This window comes from Dipodomys merriami, unplaced genomic scaffold (genome assembly GCF_024711535.1).
Source record: "Dipodomys merriami isolate MVZ:Mamm:240054 unplaced genomic scaffold, mDipMer1.0.p SCAF_307, whole genome shotgun sequence".
NCBI lineage: Eukaryota > Metazoa > Chordata > Mammalia > Rodentia > Heteromyidae > Dipodomys > Dipodomys merriami.
This window is the reverse complement of record NW_027204571.1, coordinates 1,303,095-1,324,752: the sequence shown is the minus strand read 5'-3', so window position 1 is coordinate 1,324,752 and position 21,658 is coordinate 1,303,095. Positions and strand designations below refer to the sequence as shown.

Here is a 21,658-nt window from a genome sequence, read left to right as displayed (position 1 = left end):
GTCGTGGTAGTAAATTTTTGTTATTCTCAGGTTTGTCATCATGGCCCTAGAGATTCAAATCATAATTGCCTCCCTCTCTTCCTCTCCCTTCTTTTCCCTCCCTTCCCTCTTTCCTTCCCTGTCCCTCCCTACTTCTCTCCTTCCTTCCTGAACCCAGGTTCTCCTGCATGATAAACACTGGATTGCACCCCAACCTTCCAAATAGTCATTTCTACTGTACTCTTGTTGATAACTTGTGAAAAAACAAAAACTGGTGTGTCCTGAATGCCTGGAGTCGAGGAGGCCCTGCTGACCAGCTGTGGGGAGCAGCAGAAGGAACTTCCTGAGGGTCATGTATCTGGAGAATGGGTCTTGGGTGTGTGGGAATGCAACTGAATCATTAAGAATTGTAAAAAATTGGGAAAAGATGAGGTATTTGTGGCTTTGATCTCCGTAAGACCTAACTCTTCAGATCACCTGGTGTGCATAAGGTCATGGGTTTTTAAGAATTGGGGAGAGAAGGGCTGAGAAGGTGGCTCAGTGGCAGAGCGCTTGCCCTGCATGCCTGAGGCCCTGGGTTCAATTCCTCAGCACCACATAAGCAAAAAGAAAAAAGCCGGAAGTGGCGCTGTGGCTCAAGTGTTAGAGCACTAGCCTTGAGCTGAAGAGCTGAGGGACAGCGCCCAGGCCCAGAGTTCAGGCCCCACAACCGGACCAAACGAAAAAAAAAAAAGAATTGGGGAGATAAATGGCATGATGGCACATACTGGTGATCCCAGACAGTCAAGCAGGTCACTAGTTCAAGGACCAACTAGGATATAGAGTAAGATCCTCTCTCAAAAATAGTGAAGGAGCCGGGCGCTGGTGGCTCTCGCCTGTAATCCTAGCTACTCAGGAGGCTGAGATCTGAGGATCGCGGTTCAAACCCAGCCCGGGCAGGAGAGACCGTGAGACTCCTATCTCCAATAAACCACCAGAAAACCGGAAGTGGCGCTGTAGCTCAAGTGGTAGAGCCCTCGCCTTGAGCTGAAGAGCTGAAGGACAGCGCCCAGGCCCAGAGTTCAAGCCCCACGACCGACAAAAAAAAAAAAAAAATAGTGAAGGAGGGCTGGGAAGGTGGCTCAGTGGTAGAGTGCTTGCCTCACATGCATGAGGCCCTGGCTTCGATTCCTCAGCACCACATAAGCAGAAAAAGCTGGAAGTGGCACTGGGGCTCAAGTGGTAGAGTGCTTGTCTTGAGCTGAAAAGCTGAGGGGCAGCACCCAGGTCAGGCCCCACAACCAACAACAACAGCAACCAAAAAAAGAAAATAGTGAAGGAACAGGGCGTGGGCGGCTGACGCCTGTAACCCTAGCTACTCAGGAGGCTGAGATCTGAGGATCATGGTTCAAAGCCAGCCAGGGCAGGAAAGTCCCTGAGACTCTATCTCCAATAAACCACTCAGAAAACGGGAAGTGGCGCCGTGGCTCAAGTGGTAGAGCACTAGGCTTGAGCTGAAGAGCTGAGGGACAGCATTCAAGTCCCATGACCAACAAAAAAATTAGTGAAGGGGAAGACAAAAATTGAAACCTAAAATAATTCCTCTTCAAACTTGCAAAGGAAAAGTCCTAGTGGATTGTAGAACAGCATGCCACAGGGTCCTGGGCCAAGACTGTCCACCTCAAATATGACTTATTTTGTCTTACTCAGGAGGTGAAAGTGGAAGGATCTTAGTTTAAGAGATGCTTAGGCAAAAAGATGTTATCTCAAATAATAACCGGGCCTAACCTGTAATCCCAGCTATGTGGGAGGAAAAGGTGGGAGGTCAGGGTCCACAGCTAGCTGGGACTAAAGACAGAGTATCTGGAGAAAAAGTTAAATAAATCAAGAAAGGCTGGCTTAAGTCATAGAGTCTTTGTCTTACACAGTCCAAAGCTCTTGAGTTCAAAACCCAGTACTAAAAAAGGAAATTGGTATCAAAACATTGTGACCCATTCATAAAAAAATCTGAGGTTGTTAGTGTTTTATCACACTATGTATGTAACACTATGTAACTGTACCACTGAGCACTATACCACTGAGCTATCTGGGAGAAAGGGGGCTGTGTTTTGGAGATCTCACTATACTTTTCTCCTGCCTCCATTTTCCATGATCTGGCATGTGTCACAATGCCCAGCTTCTGTTAATCCATGAAATCATAGAAACTGAAAACTGATAGGATTGGAGTGTGCATGTGTGCTGGTCCTGGGGCTTGAGCTCAGGGTCTGGGTGAGGTCCCCTGTTTTTGTGTTCAAGGCTAGTACTGTACCACTTGAGCCACGGTGCACTTTTGGCTTTTGGATGGATGGTTGGGGATAAGTGTCTTGGGCTGGGCACTGGTGGCTCACACCTGAAATCTTAGCTACTTAGGAGGCTGAGATCTGAGGATTGCAGGAAAGTTTGTGAGACTCATCTCCAATTCACCACCGGAAAACCAGAAGCAAAGCTGTGGCCCAAAGTGGAAGGGCACTAGCGTTGGGGGGGGGGGGAGGTGGGGGGAAAGCTCAGGAACAGTGGTACACCCTGGGCTCAAGCCCCACCACCAACCCCAACTCCCCCCCCCCAAAAAAAAAAAAAAAAACACCTCAGGGACTTTCCTGCTGGGACTGGCTTCTGAGACCCTCAGATCTGTTTCCTGAGTAGAGAGGGTTACAGATATGAACCACCAGCACCTAGCAATTGCTGGAATATTTACAGAAATGATTACTAAAGCAATTGAGTGCTGGGCCTTTGAACATAAGCTTATTCACAGTTATTATTCAAGTAGGAATGTTTCTCTTTCCTTAATAATAGTGCTCAACTTTGGTACTGACCTGAGGTGAATAATCCATACTGGGCCAGGTGCAGTGTCACATGCTTATCATCTCAGCACTAGGGAGGTTGGCAAAGGGTGACAACTTGAGTCTGAGGCAAGCTGGGACACAGTGGAAACGGAGTTGAGAGCTAGGACATGAAAGGCTTTGCATGTGTGCTCTTATGTTAAACTCTGAACTGTGTCGGGCAGCCGGGCGCCGGTGGCTGACGCCTGTCGTCCTAGCTCCTCGGGAGGCTGAGATCTGAGGATCACCGATCAAAGCCAGCCCGGGCAGTGAAGTCCCTATTGGACTCACCTCCAATTAACCACCAGAAAGTCGGCAGTGGAGCTGTGGCTCAAAGTGGCAGAGCCCTGGCCTCGAGCAGAGGGGCGCAGGGACAGCGTCCAGGGGCCGAGTTCAAGCCCCGCAGCCGACAAGAAATACTAAATACAATGCCTGTGCTTGACAGAACCGAGAGTCTGAGCAGCTCTTTCTCCTCCAGTGCCGTGAGCCGCGTCTCCAGCCCAGCTTTTGGCAGCCTCTGCGGAACGCTCGCGCCCCGCGTCGCCGTTCCCAGCCTCCGGTGGCGTCTTCAGGATCTTCAGGCTCTGGTCGGACCTGAGGCCCGCCCGGCCGCTCCCCGGGTTCCGGCGACGCAAGAGCTCGAGCGTGAGAAGCCTCTGAGACGCGTAAACCCGACGGGGGACTGGCGGCCTTCGGCGCCCGAGGAAGGGGCGGGCCCCGGGACGCCGCCGATTCTAACTGGTCGGTCCGGCCGCCGGAAGCGAGTGTGCGTCAGCGGACGAGCGCGGTCACGTGACAGGGAGTTCCCGCGGGCAAGATGGCGGCGCACCTGTCCTATGGGCGAGTGAACCTGAACGTGCTGCGCGAGGCGGTGCGCCGCGAGCTGCGTGAATTTCTGGACAAGTGCGCGGGAAGCAAGGTGAGGGTCGGCGGGCAGCCGCGCCGCCCTCGCCGCCCCTAGTCCGACCCGGCCGCCTGGGTTCCGGGTGGACGAGGTCTCCCCGGGCGGCGGGCCTCGGGGCCTTGCACCTGCGCCCGGACCCGGCCGCCTCGCCGAGGCGGAAGGGCCCGGGCCCGGGTGGCGTGGCACCGCCGAGAGCCGCCGTGATGTCCCGCTGTCCCCCTCCCCGCGGGCCCGGCCGGGTCCGCTCGGCCCCGAGCGCTGCGCCCCGCCGCCCTGCAGCCCTCTGTCCGCTCGGGCTGCGGCGGAAGCCCCGTGCCGGGACTTCAGCGTGGCCTCCTTTTGACACAGGGCCTCGCTGCGTAGCCCAGGCTGGCCTCGAGTTCATGATCCCCCTGCGTCTGCCGCACAGGTGCCCCAAGTACAGGCTTGCACCAACCACTTACGGCCACTTCTTAAAATGCTTTTTAGGTCCGAGATTGGTACTCGAACTCAGTACCTGACACTTCTGTTCATTGGCTAGCGCCCTACCAGCTGAGCCACGCTTCCAACCTCAGGTTTTTTTGAAGTATTATTACCCCCTCCAGAGTAACCAGACGTACTCCTCTGAAGAGAAGTACTTTTCTCTGAAGAGAAAAATAGATTGGAAGAACCTCAGGAACCCATCTTGGAGAGAACAGAACCCCAAAAGGTGGAGTGATAGCAACCATTGAGGAAAGTAGGCTAAATCATAGGAGCAAATGATGCTAGAATCTAAAACAACGTGGATTGTATCATGCCGGTATCCTGAGTGTAATACTATATTTTGTAAAATGTTTCACTAGGGGGATGTAGGTACTCAGGAGTCTTTCTGTTGTTTCTTGGAACTGAGTAGTTATTTAAATTTCAGTTTTTTAAAGTGAGAAGTCAAATTGGGATTTTTTGCAGTAGAAATATTTATAGGGTCTGTGTGGTGGGGCACAGCTGTAATCCCAGCACTTGAGATGCTGAGTTAAGAGGATCTTGAGTTTGAGTTCAGCCTGGGTTATACATTGAGACTCTATCTCAAGTAAATTAATTAGGACTGGGAATGTGGCTTAGAGGTAGAATGCTTGCCTAACATGCATGAAGCCCTGGGTTCAATTCCTCAGTCCTACATTCACAGAGCCAGAAGTGGTGCTATGGCTCAAGTGGTAGAGTGCTAGCCTTGAGCAAAAGAAGCTCAGGGACAGTGCCCAGACCCAAAGGTCAAGTCCCAGGACTGCAAAAAATTAATTAAAAGTCCAAAGACCGCCGGGCGCTGGTGGCTCATGCCTGTCATCCTAGCTACTCAGGAGGCTGAGATCTGAGGAACACGGTTCAAAGCCAGCCTGGGCAGGAAAGTCTGTAAGACTCTTATCTCCAGTAAACCACTTGAAAACCAGAAGTGGCGCTGTGACTCAAGCCGTAGAGCACTGGCCTTGAGCTGAAAAGCTGATGAGGGACAGCGCCCAAGCCCAGAGTTCAAGCCCCACGATTGACCAAAAAAAAAAAAAAAATCCAAAGACCGAGTGCTAATTAGGAACACTGACAACATAGGTTTTAATAATCATCAATTTTCATCCAGCTCAGTCTAAGAATACCACAACACGTACACAGAAAACGATGGCCTTTTCTTTCTGCTGAGGACAGTGATTCGCTCTTTTAACTTCACAGGGGCCCTTGTAGCACCACTTGTTTCACATCTTTAAACCTTTAGGTTATCAGTGTGGTCAGAACCAGTTACTGTTTTGAACTCTTGAGTTTGAAAAAGATATAATTGCTGTTTTCTGTTGATATGATGCTGAACTTCTTAAGATCTTACTGTAATAAGGATGTGTCTTTTCTCTTGTAGGCAATAGTTTGGGACGAGTACCTAACGGGACCATTTGGCTTGATTGCACAGTATTCACTACTGAAGGTAATAAGTTACTTGGGTTTTATTCAAGGATTAGTAATTTTGAACGTTAGCAGCGATAATAGGATTTGACTTTTTTTCTTAGCAAATGCTTGCACAGTTGTTTGGTTATTACAGATGATGATTCTGATATGTGATTCACATTTTGCCTGCAATGGTCTATGCTGATCCTATTTGTTCTATGTGACCATAGTATGCTTTGTCCCGAAACTTTGTCCTTGCTGCACTTGGCTTGAGGAAGTCTGAATTTGATCGTAAAGTATTAGCATTCATTCGATTGGGAGGACAAATGACTTTGTATGTGTGAGAAATGCCACTAATCTTTTGTGTATGTATTTTCCCAGGAACATGAAGTGGAAAAAATGTTCACACTTAAAGGAAGCCGTTTGCCAGCGGCTGATGTCAAGAATATTATTTTTTTTGTCCGACCCAGGCTAGAATTGATGGATATAATTGCTGAAAATGTGCTCAGGTATCTCAGATCTTATATTGGCATGATATAAAGATGTTTGTATGATTCTTTTTTTTTTGGGGGGGGGGGGGGCGGGTCCGGTCGTGGGGCCTGAACTCTGGGCCTGGGCGCTGTCCCTCAGCTCTTCAGCTCAAGGCTAGCGCTCTACCACTTGACCCACAGCGCCACTTCTGGCTTTTTTCTTTTTGCTTATGTGGTGCTGAGGAATCAAACCCAGGGCCTTAGGCATGCAAGGCAAGTACTCTACCACTGAGCCACCTTCCCAGACCTATATGATTCTTAATGTACTGTATTCTTTCTCATTTACAAGCCCCTAGCTAGTGCATTTGAAAGTGACTTCTTGGAAAACTGTGACAGGATAGAAAAATAGTAGAGTGGGGATGGGAAACTTGTCAAGTTGTTCTGAATAGTTTGAGACCCGCGACCTTATTCTCTAGGGATAGCTGAAAGCCATGGAACTGCAGGCATGGCTCAGTTGGTAGAGCACCAGCCGGTGAGCAAAAACATCAGGTACTGAGGTTGAGTCCTTGTCTCATACAAACAACAAGAAAAATTTGAAGCTATTGCAATACAAAGTTCTCTAGATGTTTTATTTAGTTTTAATACTTCAATGGTTATTTTTCAATGTATCAGATGATTATATCTAAGCTTGTGTTTCATAAGCAAAAAAAGTAAGAGCTGATTAAAAATTTAATATAGCATCCAGTCTATAGAGGAAGTTCTGTCTGCAGTCTGCACTTTGTGGTACAATTGATAGATATAGTTCCTAAAATCTTAAAAGCATGCAAGTTATTTTTGGAAGTCCACTCTCAAGTTGCACAGTGGGGGAATCAGGAGTAAGCTCTTGTAATGTCAGAGTCTGTTGCATTAGTTTGGCTAAAGAGCTATTTGTTCTCAGTAAGTCACAGATGCCCTGTTTTAATAAACCTGAGAGCTTTAGTGTCCCCAAAATGTCCAAAACAAATGCAAGAAGATACACCACAAAGTCAAAGTAAACCACACTAAGTGTGATGCAGCACTGCCTTCCTGCTGGGGAAAAAAGGAAGCACAGAACTATTAACAGGTTGGGTCTGAGTTTCATTTTCTGTGTATCTCACTAGCATTTCTTTTGTTTTTGTTTTTGTCGGTTGTGGGGCTTGAACTCTGGGCTTGGACACTGTCCCTGAGCTCTTCAGCTCAAGGTGAGTGCTCTACCACTTGAGCCATAGCACCACTTCCGGTTTTCAGATGGTTGGTTGGAGATATGAGTCTCACAGACTTTCCTGCCCGGGCTGACTTTGAACCGTGATCCTCAGATCTCTGCCTCCTCCTGAGTAGGTAGGATTACAAGCGTGAGCAACTGGTACCTGGCTTCACCAGCATTTCTTTTTTTTTTTTTTTTGGTCGGTCATGGGACTTGAACTCTGGGCTTGGGCGCTGTCCCTGCACTCTTCAGCTCAAGGTGAGCGCTGTACCGCTTGAGCCACAGCGCCACTTCCGGTTTTTTCTAGTGGTTTTATTGGAGATAAGAGTCTCACGGACTTTCCTGCCCAGACTGGCTTTGAACTGTGATCCTCAGATCTCAGCCTCCTGAGTAGCTAGGATGACAGGTGTGAGCCACCGACGCCTGGCTTTCACCAGCATTTCATTAGTGCCTGTGTCAGTGGTAAGCAAAATCACCGCAGACCCTAAGGAGCTCACAAGCTGTTTGCCTTGTTACTTCCTTTACAGCGAAGACCGACGTGGGCCTGCCAGAGATTTCCACATTTTGTTTGTGCCACGCCGCAGCTTGCTTTGTGAACAGCGGTTGAAAGACCTGGGTGTTCTGGGCTCCTTCATCCACAGGGATGAGTACAGTCTAGACCTCATTCCATTCGATGGCGATCTCCTGTCCATGGAATCGGAGGGTGCATTCAAAGTAAGCAGGGCACTTCCCTCACATCAGACTTTGAGATTTTGCCAAATGAGTGAACATGGATGCATAATGATCTTTTTTTTTTTTTTGGTGTTGGGTTCAGTTTGTTTTGACATCCAGTCTTTCTATAGAGCCAAGGTTGAGCTAGAACTCTCTGGGTAACTGAGGTTATCCTTGAACTTTTGATCCTCTTGCCTCTGCCTCCCAAGTGCAGGTGTGAAACACTATACTTGGTTTATGATATTATCTTAATTTGCATTACATGAGCTCTGTCCAGCTGAGGCTCATTTAATTTTTTTTAATTAAAAAAAAATTTTTTTTTTTTTTGTCAGTTGGCCCTGAGCACTGTCCCTGAGGTCATTTGCTCAAGGTTAGTACTCTGCCACTTTGAGCCACAGTGCCACTTCGGGTTTTCTGGTGGTTAATTGGAGATAAGAATCTCTGGGACTTTCCTGCTAGGGCTTTGAACCATGATCCTCAGATCTCAGCCTCCTGAGTAGCTAGGATTCCAGGTATGCGCCACCAGCACCTGGCAAAACTGTTCTTTCTCATTGTTTTTTGTTTTTGTTTTGTTGTTTTTGTCGGTCATAGGGCTTAAACTCTGGGCCCGGATGCCATCCCTCAGCTCTTGAGCTCAAGGCTAGCACTCTACTACTTGAGCCACAGTGCCACTTCTGCCGTGTAGCTTATGTTTGTCAGAATTCTTGATCCTTCTGCCTCAGCCTCTCAAATGATGGGATTTTTTTTTTTCTTTTTCTTTTTGTTGGTCATGGTGCTTGAACTCTGGGCTTGAGCTCTGTGCCTGCGCTCTTCAGCTCAAGGCGAGAGCTCTACCTTGAAGAATTCCTTATATGTTCTGGGTACAAATTGTGGCTTATAAAAACAAATAGCTGGGCACCAGTGGCTCAGGCCTATAATCCTAGCTACTCAGGAAGCTGAAATCTGAGGTTCATGTTTCAAAGCCAGTCCGAGCAGGAAAGTCTGTGAGACTCTTATCTCCATTGAACCACCAGAAAACGGGAAGTGGCACTGTGGCTTAAGTGGTAGAGCGTTAGCCTTGAGGTGAAGAGCTCAGGGACATCGCCCAGGCCCAGAGTTCAAGCCCCACGACTGACCAAAAGAAAAAAAACAAGTATCTTTTCCTAGTGTGTAGTGTAGCTTGTATTTTTAAGAGTGTTAGAATGCCTTGTAAATACTTCCCATTGGACTTTTTCAATAACAGCTAAACTTTGTAAAGATAGCTTTACTTATGTAGCATATGCCTGTAACACTAGCTACCCTAGACATAGAGGAGAGTATTGTGGTGGAGATAGAAGGTGGAGGCTGGAGACCTGCTGTGGCAAAGGCTTGCCACTCTGTCTGAAAAAACTCAAAAGCAAAAGGACCAGGGGCATGGCTCAGGTAGTAGAGTGCTGGCCCTGCATGCTAGAGACCCTGCGTGCAATCCCCAGTCCTGAGGGAAAAAGGCAAAAGTATTCTTCTAGGTTGTCCTGTGTGACTTTGAGGCAGTACCCAGAGAAGATACGGCCCCCTGGAGACCCCTGCCAGCTTATATTCAGCCGTGAAGGTGAGAGCCTTGGCCAGCACATGGTTCTCCTCGGCAACTCCAGCTGTGCCTGGGGAGTGGCTCACACATCTGCACCCTGCCAAGGGCTGCTGGCTTTGTGATGTGTCCACAGTAAACCGTGAAGTAGATGGAAATGAACCACAGCACCAGGAACCGAGCAGGGCACCAGGTCCCTGGAAGATGGCCCACCATGGCCTCTCTCCCCTGCAGGAGTGCTACCTGGAAGGTGACCAGACCAGCCTGTACCACACGGCCAAGGGGCTGATGACCATACAGGCACTGTACGGAACCATCCCCCAGATCTTTGGGAAAGGAGAATGTGCTCGGGTGAGAAGCAGCTATTTTCTGTTGCTAAATTGGGAGTTCCTGGTCCCCAAATGAGGGAGGAAGGGAAAATTTCACAAACATAACCAAGCCTGTCAGTCACCAATTCTATGACTGGGAATTGGCCTCTGTACCACAGTTAACGCCTGACCTGCATCAGCACACACCAGTACCCAGGGTGCTTTGTGCGTGTACACCAGGGGTGAGGACCCACATCACACCTAGATACTTTCCCAGCTGAGGTCCCTCAGGTGACCCCTGCCTTCTCAGTTTGAGTCTCAGACTGTGAACAAGTGCCTCTTTCCCAGCACTTTTCACACTTTTTTTTTCTCTCCAGTCCTGGGGCTTGAACTCAGCCTAAGCACTGTCCCTGAGCTTCTTTTTGCTCCAGGCTAGCACTCTACAACTTTTGAGCCACAGCACCACTTCCGGCTTCTTCTGTTTATGTGGTACTGAGGAATCGAACCCTTGCTTCATGCATTCTACACATGCACTAAGCGACATTCCCAGCCCACTTCTATTCTTTATATTGGGGCTTTTGCTGTTTAAACTGAGCCCCCAAACATAGTTGAGTCCAGTGTCTCCAGGCACTGGAAAGTCATGCTGTGTCTTCCAGAGAGGATAATGTGCTAGGAAAGCTTCCTGAGACCAGCTTCTAGAATTGCTAGACATGGGTTCAGGGTCAGTCATGATCTCTGTAAAGCAGTGAAGAGACGTGGGTTCGGGGCTCCCGCTGTCCATAGCTAAGTTTCCCCAAAGCCAGCCTCCCTTCGCTGGGAGCAGTGGTTCAAGGCTGACTTTGTTCCTCACTGGGAAGCGGTGGCTGCTGTGTTGGAATGGGAGCCCGCGGCAAATGCTTCTGATAGCTGCTAAACACTTGCAGTTTTTCTCCTTTTCTTTACTTTTTTGATTGTCTTTCTGTTTTTAGCTGAATTTTAAAACCTGTTAGTTCCCAGGAGGGCCCAACCTGATCCAATGTTTTGTTTACAGCAAGTGGCCAATATGATGATGAGGATGAAAAGAGAATTTACAGGAAGCCAAAATTCAATATTTCCTGTTTTTGATAACCTCTTGTTGCTCGATCGAAACGTGGATTTATTAACACCCCTTGCCACCCAGCTCACCTATGAAGGTCTGATTGATGAGATCTATGGCATTCAGAACAGTAAGTGAAGTGCCACAGTAGCTCACTCAGAAATACCTTTCTACATGGGCGCTACCATGGCAACTTTTTCTTTCAGGAGTGGACAGTTCTGAGATTTGAACTTCGGGCTTCATGTTTGCTGGCCTGGCCCTCTACCACATGCCCCACTCCAGGCTATTATTTTTATTTTCTTAAATGTTATTTGAACTTAAAAATTCAATTTCTAATGAGGATTTAAAAAATCAAAGTTAAAACTAGGTGCCAGTGGCTCATACCTGTAATCCTAGCTAAGGAAGCTGAGATCTGAGGATTGCAGTTCAAAGTCAGTCTGGGCAGGAAAGTCTGTGAGAATCTTTTTTTTGGTTGGTCATAGGGCCTGAACTCTGGGCTGGACGCTGTCCCTCAGCTCTTCAGCTCAAGGCTAGTGCTCTGCCACTTGAGCAATAGCACCACTTCCTGCCTTTTCTGCTTATATGTTGCTGAGGAATCAAACCCAGGGCCTCATGTATGCAAGGCAAGCACTCTACCACTGAGCCACCTTCCCAGCTCCATCTGTGAGACTCTTTATCTCCAATAAACCACCTAAAAACCGGAAGTGGAGCTGTAGCTCAAGTGCTAGAACACTTGCCTTGAGCTGAAGAGCTGAGAGACAGCGCCCAGACCCAGAGTTCAAGCCCCACGACCAACAAAAAAAAAGTTAAAGAATAATTTTATTGGCTTATATTAATGGTAGAAAGAGGGATTTCATTGTAACATCTTCACAGTGCCCTGTACTCTAATCAGTATCATACTCTGTCCACCTCCCAAAAAAACATAGTGTCTCCAGCAGAAAAGTTTAACTCTATGCCCAAGAAAACCTAAACCCTGAGCATGTCCCTTGAGTTATCTTTTTAGAAAAGAATAGATGAGGATATGTGCTAATAAAAGTTTATTTATAAAAACAGGAAGTAAGCCAGGTGCCAGAGGCTTATGCCTATTATCGTAGCTGAGCAGCTGAGATAGGAAGATCGCAGTTCAAAGGCAGCCTGGGCAGGAAAGATCCATGAAACACTTAACTCCAATTAACCGCTAGAAAACCGGAAGTGGCACTGAGACTCAAGGTGGTAGAGGGCTAGCTTTCAGCACAAAAGCTAGGTCGAGTGACTAGGCCTTGAGTTTAAGCCCCATGACCAACAAAAATAAATAAATAAATGAAATGAAAACAGGAAATGGCCAGAATTTGGCCCTTAGGGCAGTTTCTGATCCTTGCTTTAGAGCAGTTTTGTGACTGCTTAGGGTACAACCCATGGTAAGAAATATGATTCATATTATATGTGCACACTTTGATAAAAAAAACAAAACGTTTATTTTTTAAGTCATGTGATATTATCCTCTGGAATTTTGTTTCGCTTTTTGCTGCTCTGTACAGCCCACAATCCACTAAGGGACAGGACCTACAGTTTATTTTCTGGTACTTGAGGTAGGAAACAATCTTTTATCCCCAGACACCCCTCCTGCCCTCCTCTCCCTCCCTTTTTTTTGTTTTTTATTTTTTGGTTGGTCATGGGACTTGAACTCTGGGCTTGGCTGCTGTCCCTGCGTTCTTCACCTCAAGGCGAGTGCTATACCACTTGAGCCACAGTGCCACTTTGGGTTTTCTGGTGGTTTGTTGGAGATAAAGAGTCTCATGGACTTTGCTGCCCAGGCTGGCTTTGAACTGATCCTCAGATCTCAGCCTCCTGAGTAGCTAGGATGACAGGCGTGAGCCACTAGCACTTTTCTCCCTTTGTCTACCCTCCCATTCTCTATTTCTCTCTCCTTCCCTCTCTTCCTACTTTCTTTCCTTCTGGTAATTATCATTTATTTAATGGTACTGGGGTTTTTTGTTTTTTTTGGTCGGTTGTGGGGCTTGAACTCTGGGCCTGGGCGCTGTCCCTCAGCTCTTCAGCTCAAGGCGAGTGCTCTACCACTTGAGCCACTTCCGGTTTTCTGGTGGTTTATTGGAGATAGGAGTCTCACGGTCTCTCCTGCCCAGGCTGGCTTTGAACCGCGATCCTCAGATCTCAGCCTCCTGAGTAGCTAGGATTACAGGCGTGAGCCACCAGCGCCCGGCTTGGTACTGGGGTTTGATCTCAGGGCTTTGCACTTGCTAGGCATGCGCAAAGACTTAACTTGCTTTTGGTAGAACCAACCCAACTCTGGGTTCTTCCAGTAATTGCACACGTTCATGTTTTTTCCATTGCTGTGCAGGTTATGTGAAATTACCCCCAGAGAAGTTTGCGCCTAAGAAACAGGGTGACGGTGGGAAGGACCTACCCACAGAGGCAAAGAAGCTTCAGCTCAACTCTGCGGAGGAGCTGTATGCTGAGATCCGGGACAAGAACTTCAATGCGGTGGGCTCGGTGCTCAGCAAAAAGGCAAAGATCATCTCTGCAGCATTTGAGGTGAAACAGGCTTTGGTTGTCATCTTGCTGCTCTGGGGTGGGAGTTCAAGGTCACTGCTACCCTGGGAAGAGTAGGCATTTCAGTCTCTTGGGTGGATCTTAGGACGGATGGGTCTCAACATTGAGCAGGATCAGGCTTCCAAGTGACAGAGGGTTGCCCCTCAGACACCCTCTGCACCTGCCAGTGCAGGAGGACCAGGAGTTTCTTCTTAAACTTTTACCCTTGGGCTCGGAATGTGGCTCAGTGGTAGAGTGCTTACCTAGCATACATGAAGCCCTGGGTTTGATGCCCCAGTACCACATACACAGAAAAGGCCAGAAGTGCATTGTGGCTCAAGTGGTCGAATGCTAGCCTTGAACAAAAACAGCTCAGGGACCATGCCCAGACCCTGAGTTCAAGCCCAGGACTGGCAAAAACAAAAACTTGTGCTCTGACCCATAACAGAAGGGGCTATATTAAATTTTTCTCCTTTACTACTTACTTAATTCATGGTGTACTGGGGACTGAACTCAGGTTCTCCTGGTTGCTTGACAGGCACTCCTATCACTTGAGCCATGCTTCTGCCCCTATTTGTATTGGCTATTTTCAGGGTAGCGTCTTGCCTTCTGTCCACACCTGCCTGGGGCTGGCGGCCTCCTGCTGGTGCTTCCTCCTGTCCTGGGGGATGACTGGCTGTCCCAAGTGGAGAGGGAGTCGTAGGTACTTCCCAGGCTAGCCTCCAGGTCTCCCCATCTCTACCTCCCAAGTAACTAAAATCGCAGGTTAAGCCACTACGCCCACAGTTTTTCTTCTGTTCCAGGAGAGGTGGGAGCATAAAGGTTTATAATTTATAAGCTTTCATCATAAACATTTGCATTATCTTCTTTCATTAAATTATTTCCTACCTAACTTATAAGGAAGCCAGCTGTACCAGAAACAAAATCACCTCTACTAGAATTTGTAGCTAAAGATGAAAATTCCGGGTTCAGCCCACGTGAGGGTGGCAGGGAACCCACCATGTGCCGTGGGCTGTAATGAGAGTGAAGTCCCTGGGAACCCAGAACTTTTCCCACTGACGCTTCATTATCACCTCCTGCCTCCTCTTGCCTGGTCCCAGGTTCTTCATTGTTTGTGTATTCAGTGTCAGGTCAAGGCTGGCTGTAGACTGCTTTACATGTATTCCATTCTTTTGCACCCTCATCTCAATGAAGCGCCCTCTGCAATTTCTGCCTCTCCTGATGGTGCTGCCATCTTGTTTCTTCCAGGAAAGGCACAATGCCAAGACCGTGGGAGAGATTAAGCAGTTTGTCTCGCAGCTGCCCCACATGCAAGCCGCAAGGGGCTCCCTTGCAAACCACACCTCCATCGCAGAGTTAATCAAAGACGTCACTAGTAAGTGTCCTGTGGCATGGTTCTTTTATTCTGGGCTGACTATTGTATATCCACCATGCTAGCCAGCCATTGGCACCTTGTGCTTCCTGGGGAAAGTCAGCTCTTTTCCTTTATTTTGTTTTCTCATTTCACTTCATTTTGGATCTGGGGATTAGGTATGGTTGTTGGCAGGCACACCACGAGTTCAAATAACACCTACAACCCTTTTGCTGATATTTTGGTGGGTTTTTTTGTTTGTCTGTTTTTGTTTTTATGTGTGTCAGTTCTGGAATTTGAACTTAGGGCCTAGGCACTGTCCCTGAGCTTTTGTGCTTAAGGCTAGTGCTGTGTCATTGGCCTACAGCTACATTTCTGGCTCTTTGGTGGTTAATTGGAGTTAAGTCTCACTGACTTTCCTGCCTGGGCTGGCTGAGATCCCTAGGGTTTCAGCCTTCTGAGTAGCTAGTATTGCAGGTGTGAGCCACTGGTGCCCAACCAGTATTTTGTTTTTGAGACAGGATCTTACTCCTATCTTAGTCCATTATTGCCTCAAATTCTTGAGATTACAGGCATGTTAAAAAATAAAACTAGGGCTGGGATGTAGCTCAGTGGCAAAGCGCTTGCCTAGCAAGTGCAACGTCCTGGGTTCGATCCCCAGTACCAAAAAAGAAAAGACAAAAAAAAAAAAAACTAAAAAAAATTTTTTAACTTTTTTTTTCTTTGCCAGTCCTGGGGTTTAAACTCAAGCTCCACTTTCAGCTTTTTCTGCTTATGTGGTGCTGAGGAATCAAACCTAGGGCCTCATGCATGCTAGGCAAGCACGCTACCACTGAGCCACCTTCCCAGCACAGAATTTTTTTTTTTCATCAGTGGTGGGGCTTGAACTCTGGGCCTGGGCGCTGTCCCTCAGCTCTTCAGCTCAAGGCTAGCACCCTACCACTTGAGCCAAAGTGCCACTTCCAGCTTTTTCTGCTTATGTGGTGCTGAGGAATGGAACCCAGGGCCTCATGCATGCAAGGCAAGCACTCTACCACTGAGCCACCTTCCCAGCCCCTCTTTGAGACTCTTATCTCCAATAAACCACTAGAAAACCGGAAATAGTGCTGTGGCTCAAGGGGTAGAGTGCTCACCTTGAGCTGAAGAACTGAGGGACAGCACCCAGGCCCAGAGTTCAAGCCCCACAACTGACAAAAAAAAAAAGAAAATTGGTCCTTTGTGTTTATAACAGAAGTAGAAATCAGTTTAAACTGAGTAAAGTGAAATGTGCTTAGAAAATTAGCTTTCTCCGTCCTCAAAGTCCTGAATCTGCCTGTAAATCAGGAGTCTGTTTGTAAATCCTGGGTTGGTATGTAAATCCTGAGGTTGACACCAGAGTACTGTAGTCAGTCTGCAAAAGTACAATGTAGGGCCAAGTTCTAGGGTTCTCCAGTCACTGTTTGTGTTTTTGAGACAGGTAATAATTTCAACTGGCACCTGCTTTTCCTTTTTACATGTCTTGTTTCTTACCATACTTTGTAAATAAAAATCACATAAATCAGCATTTACTGAAATTCTAAGTTGCAAATTTGCTAATTACATTTTTAGCTTCTGAAGACTTCTTTGATAAATTAACAGTGGAACAGGAGTTTATGTCTGGAATAGACACGGATAAGGTATGTGTTGGATATGACTGTTCTAACAGATAGTTGAAAGATTATCAGACATAAGATTATAACCAGATATGCTATTGCTCTGATTCCCAAGCCATGCCTAAGTATTTTTAGAAGCAAAAATAGAATGTAAAAAGTGATTTTTATCAAGGACAAGATATATAATGAGATATATTACTCTATGTAAGATGCTTTCTGTAGTACCTGGCAAAATGAGATATGGTCTCCGTGAAATCCAAGATTTTAAAGATTGCAGTAGATAAGATATTCACATTTGGGTTGGAGATATAGCTTAATTGTAGAGGACCAGCCTACTGTGCGTGAGACCATGCTTTGATCTTCAGTATGCAAAACTTAAACAAACCAGGATATCGCCTGGCAGCAATGGCTCATGCCTGTCACCCTAGCTCCTTAGGAGGCTGAGATCAGGATCATGGTTCAAAGCCAGACCAGGCAGGAAAGTCTGTGAGACTCATACCTCCAACAGAAAATTGCAAGTGGTGCTGTGGCTCAACGTGGTAGAGCACTATCCTTGAGCTGAAGAGCTCAGGGACAGTGTCCAGGCCCTGAGTTCAAGCCCCACGACAGACCCAGAAAATAAAAACATAAAAAATAAAATGCTTTCTTGTGAGAATTTTATCTTTATTTCTTTAAATATTTGGCTTCATTAAAACATCTTAAAAGTGGTTGGGAAGGTGGCTTCAGTGGTAGAGTGCTTGCCTTGCATGCGTGAGGTCCTGAGTTTAACCCCACAACTGACCCCCCCAAAAAAAATTGATACTATTCTTGAGATGACTATATCACACAAGGACTAAACACTCAGCCACCTCTCATTAGGTGGCCATGGCCATAGAGAAGGTGTGCCAGGTAAGCATATGAGTCCATATAGCCTTGGGCTGTCATCATTTGATCTGATAACTTGTGTGGTGGCCAGGATGTGTGTGACAGTGTTGGGGAGCTATGAAAAAACAATGAGCTAGCCTCATAACTTTGACTTAGCCAAATAGTAATAAACATCAAATTCTTTAAGTCCCACACTAGATAGTCAGTGCTTAATGTATATACTCTGCTTCTAGGTCAACAATTACATCGAGGACTGTATTGCCCAAAAGCATCCGTTGATCAAGGTCTTAAGGCTGATTTGCCTGCAATCTGTTTGCAACAGTGGGCTTAAACAAAAAGTGTTGGATTATTATAAAAGAGAGATTCTCCAGGTAATATACTCTAAAACTGTCAATTTACCAGGGGGACAACAGCATGTTCTAAAACTAGACCATGTCAAGAATGGTAGTACACACCTGTAATCTCAGTTACTCAAGAGGCAGAGGTAAGAAAAGCTAGAGTTTGAAGTCAACCCAGACATTGTTAGCTTAAGACAGTGTTTCAGAAACCAAAATATAAGTACTGGGAGTGTGGCTTATGTGGTAGAGCACTGGCCTAGCATAGGAGAGTCCTAAGTTCAGTCTATAAACATGCATGTATGTGTATAATTATACTGTTTTGGCATGTAGTTACTATCTTTTTAATTCTTTACCACCAAGGACTTGTTCTGAATCCCTGAGAATAATTGTTTACTCCACTTATACAATAAACAATAGTAGTGGACAGCCCCTGGTCAGGAGATGTGTGCAGGGATCTATTGGAAGTGTGTACCAGGGTGTGGGGGGAGGGGAGTGGTAATAGTTGTTGAGTCCTTATCACAGCCCTGGGCTCCACAGCCGGTTCCTGTCTCCAAAACCAAAAAATCATCAGCATTCATTATTTTGGCTTTTGTAAAGTTATACAAGCAACCTGTGGAAGTATATGAAGCAAAATATAGAGGTAGCGCTATAGCTCAAGTGGTAGAGAGCTAGCCTTGAGCAAAAGAAGCTCAGGGACAGTGTCCAGGCCCTGAGTTCAAACCCCAGGACTGGCAAAAAAAAAAAAAAATCCTTTACAGAGTATATTGTTATTATTTGTCCTTAAGAGTAGATACTACTAGAATATATACCTCTACAGATCTTCCTAATCCTTTTACAGAGCTAATTAAATTCCATACGTAAATAGAATGTATGTGATGCTCATTAGGTTGGACTCTAAATGTGACTTTAGAGTAAAAAATAGGAACTCCAAGTTGAATGAGCAGTAAGAAGCAAGCCATATTAGCACAAGTTTCACCCTCTGCTCTGTCCCCTAGGCCCATTTGATGGTCACTGCTGGACCTTGCCATGCATACCAGATTAATTTGTTGGAAGTACTGTTGGAATTGTAGCCATTCTGATCTGACATGGAGGGCAAATTACTTCTCTTGCAGACCTATGGCTATGAGCACATACTGACCTTGAACAACCTAGAGAAGGCTGGCCTGCTAAAGCCACAGACAGGAGGCAGAAACAATCACCCAACGATTCGGAAGACACTGCGTCTCTGGATGGATGATGTCAATGAGCAAGTGAGATGCACGTCTCCCTTTAACCCACCACAACCACACATGCTGCTCAATCAAGACACCTGCTTTGCTTTCTACAAGTCATTTTCTGTCTTTTGTTAAAGCAGTACATCCTTCCAAATATCAGCAGGAAATGAATGCTGTCAAACGGTGCTCTGAGGAATGATTTAGAGAGACAACACGGGTGCAGTGGGGAATCTGTACCGTTCTTTCTGGTGCCTTTTAATTACTCATAGCATGGTTTCCATTTGTTTGCTTATAGGCTCTTTTCTCTTTCATTGTTTAACAGAATCCCACAGACATTTCATATGTGTACAGTGGTTATGCCCCGCTCAGCGTGCGACTGGCCCAGCTGCTCTCGCGGCCAGGATGGCGGAGTATCGAGGAGGTGCTCCGCATACTCCCAGGGCCCCACTTTGAGGAGCGCCAGCCGCTTCCCACAGGGCTGCAAAAGAAACGTAAGTCTTCATTTGTGGGCAGTTATATGCTTCTAGTGTGGTTTTCAGGTATTGGAAAGTTGCTTTGTAAAGCACTAAGGAGTCAGATGCCAGTGTCTATTATGCGCACCGGAGCCTCAGTGTTCCCTTGGGTATAGCAGGTTTCCATCTCTCCATCGAGGCTCCCAGAAGAAAAGGCACGAGATCAAAACCAGTGTTGCTGGGTTTCAGGTGAACTATCTGCACCAAGGCCTGTTGATCTTTCTATTCTGTGTTTTTTGATTTTTGCTTTGTGCTAGTCCAGGGGCTTGGACTCGGAGGCTAGAAGCTGTCCCTGAGCTTTTTTACTCAAGGCTAGTGCTCTACCACTTGAGCCACAGTTCCACTACCAGCTTTTTGGTGGTCAATTGGAGATAAGAGTCTCACAGACTTTCTTGCCCAGGCTGGCTTTGAACCATGATCCTCAGATCTCAGCCTCCTGAATAGCTAGGATTACAGTCATGAGCCACTGGCACCCAGTTGATATTTCTATTTGTAAAAGTGGAAAAAAATGTTCTAAAAGGTAGAAAGAAATGCACCACTACTAAAGACTTTTGAATTGTGAAATGTTTTCATTTTAGGTCAACCAGGAGAAAACCGAGTCACTCTGGTGTTTTTCCTTGGTGGTGTAACCTTCGCTGAAATTGCTGCCCTGCGGTTTCTCTCACAGTTGGAAGATGGTGGCACAGAATATGTAATTGCCACCACTAAACTAATGAATGGAACTAGCTGGATAGAAGCTCTGATGGAAAAACCTTTCTAGGGTGTTCAAAGGAGACTTCTTAGCAAGGAAACTGCAGAACCAACTGTCACTGAACAACTTGCTGAAAGGAACCAAAACCTACAGAGACTAGAAGTGCAGAAGTTGCTTTGGGGTCTGCTCCCTTGCTGCTTTCTTCTTCCTGCTTCTTCTGTGTTCCTTATTTCCTGAAGGAAGGATAATCCACATGTATATAAAAGACACTGGTTTTTGAATTTTTTTAAGTTTGGAGTCTTTAGTCAACACCTCTAGAAATACGGTAAGAAGTACGGCGGGTAACCTGTGCAGGCATGCAAACGGAAACAGCTCTTAAAGCAGAGCGCTCAGGCTCTGCTTTGCCTTCCCAGAGGCGAAATGGAAGTGGCGTATCTGCCGTGTCATCACACAGCTGTATTTCTGTCCTAGGCTGTACATGACAATAGTGTTTGCCTGTTGATGTCCCTGAGTGGTTTCTTCATTATAGCTTTAGTTCTAGTCTCTGTCATATTTGTTCCTTAGGCTAAGCCCACAGTTTCTGTCTTTAATTGGTTCCATCTGTGGAGGTTCCACATCTACACTGAACAAAAAGCTGTTCCAGAGAATGTAAGCCTTTACAAAAGCTTTCTTAGTGCATAAGTTACAGTCTCGAAGATGTGACATCTCAGTGGTAAATGCCTTCACTGAGGTTTTAGTTTGCTTCCCTGTCCTACAATCCATGCATCATTCTGCTTGGAAGTGTTGAGCTTGTGGTCAGTCCCTGGTCTAGTGACGTGAGCTGCCCCTGGCTAATCTTGTTGGCAAGCAGAGGCAAGTTGGTAGCTTTTCTGCTGTTGGCAGTTTCCAGAAAAATATTAGCTGGCTCTACCTGGGCACCATGGCTCATGCCTGAAATCCCAACTACTCAGGAGGAAGAGATTGGGAGGATTGCAGATTGCCTGGGCAAAAAGTTAATGAGACCGTCATCTCAACCAATGGCTGCTGCATATGGTGTTACACACTCATCTTCCTAATTACAAGGGTTCAGACTAACCTGACAAGAACTTGAGACCCACAAAGATTTGGAAGTGTGGTGGCTTAGGTTGGTAGCACAAGACTCTGAGTTCAACCCCAGTTACTGCCAAAAAAAATAAAAATAAAGGGGCTAGGAAGGTGGCTCAGTGGCAGAACGCTTGCCTTGCATGCATGAGGCCCTGGGTTCGATTCCTCAGCACCACATAAGCAGAAAAAAAAAGCTGGAAGTGGCGCTGTGGCTCAAGTGGTAGAGCTCTAGCCTTGAGCTGAAGAGTTGAGGGGCAGCACCCAGGCCGAGTTGAGGCCCCATGACCGGACCCCCCCCCCAAAAAAAAAAAGAAAAGAAAAATGAGTCAGTCCCCACCTAAGAGTGCTAGCCCATGTAGAGCCACTGTTATTAGCCACTTACGTTGCCCTCTCACCATTTTTCACTACTGGAATTCTGATTCTGGTTATGAAAGAAATTCTGTATTAAAACGCTTCGTTATAAGAATGAAGAATGCCAGAGCAATGTTTAAAACACTTATTTCTCATAGAGTAATTTGGCC

The 21,658-nt window shown here is 46.6% G+C and overlaps 1 protein-coding gene across 1 annotated transcript; it reads left to right on the top strand.

The window, feature by feature from the left end:
• Window positions 1-3,618: 3,618 nt before the first annotated feature.
• On the top strand, window positions 3,619-20,335 carry LOC138840953 (vacuolar protein sorting-associated protein 33A-like). Its single transcript, XM_070041405.1, has 13 exons — window positions 3,619-3,735; window positions 5,570-5,635; window positions 5,977-6,104; window positions 7,815-8,001; window positions 9,776-9,892; window positions 10,880-11,054; window positions 13,263-13,456; window positions 14,702-14,828; window positions 16,392-16,459; window positions 17,533-17,670; window positions 18,750-18,887; window positions 19,174-19,342; window positions 19,942-20,335. Exons 1-13 carry the CDS (start codon window positions 3,634-3,636, stop codon window positions 20,121-20,123), a joined length of 1,791 nt encoding a protein of 596 aa, XP_069897506.1. The 5' UTR covers window positions 3,619-3,633; the 3' UTR covers window positions 20,124-20,335.
• The last annotated feature ends 1,323 nt before the right edge of the window (window positions 20,336-21,658 follow it).

Coding starts and splice junctions, on each gene's coding strand:
- LOC138840953 (XM_070041405.1), top strand. CDS start 3,634: ATGGCGGCGCACCTGTCCTATGGGCGAGTGAACCTGAACGTGCTGCGC. Junction 16,460..17,532: donor CTGGAATAGACACGGATAAG/GTATGTGTTGGA, acceptor CTCTGCTTCTAG/GTCAACAATTACATCGAGGA. Junction 19,343..19,941: donor CACAGGGCTGCAAAAGAAAC/GTAAGTCTTCAT, acceptor TTTTCATTTTAG/GTCAACCAGGAGAAAACCGA.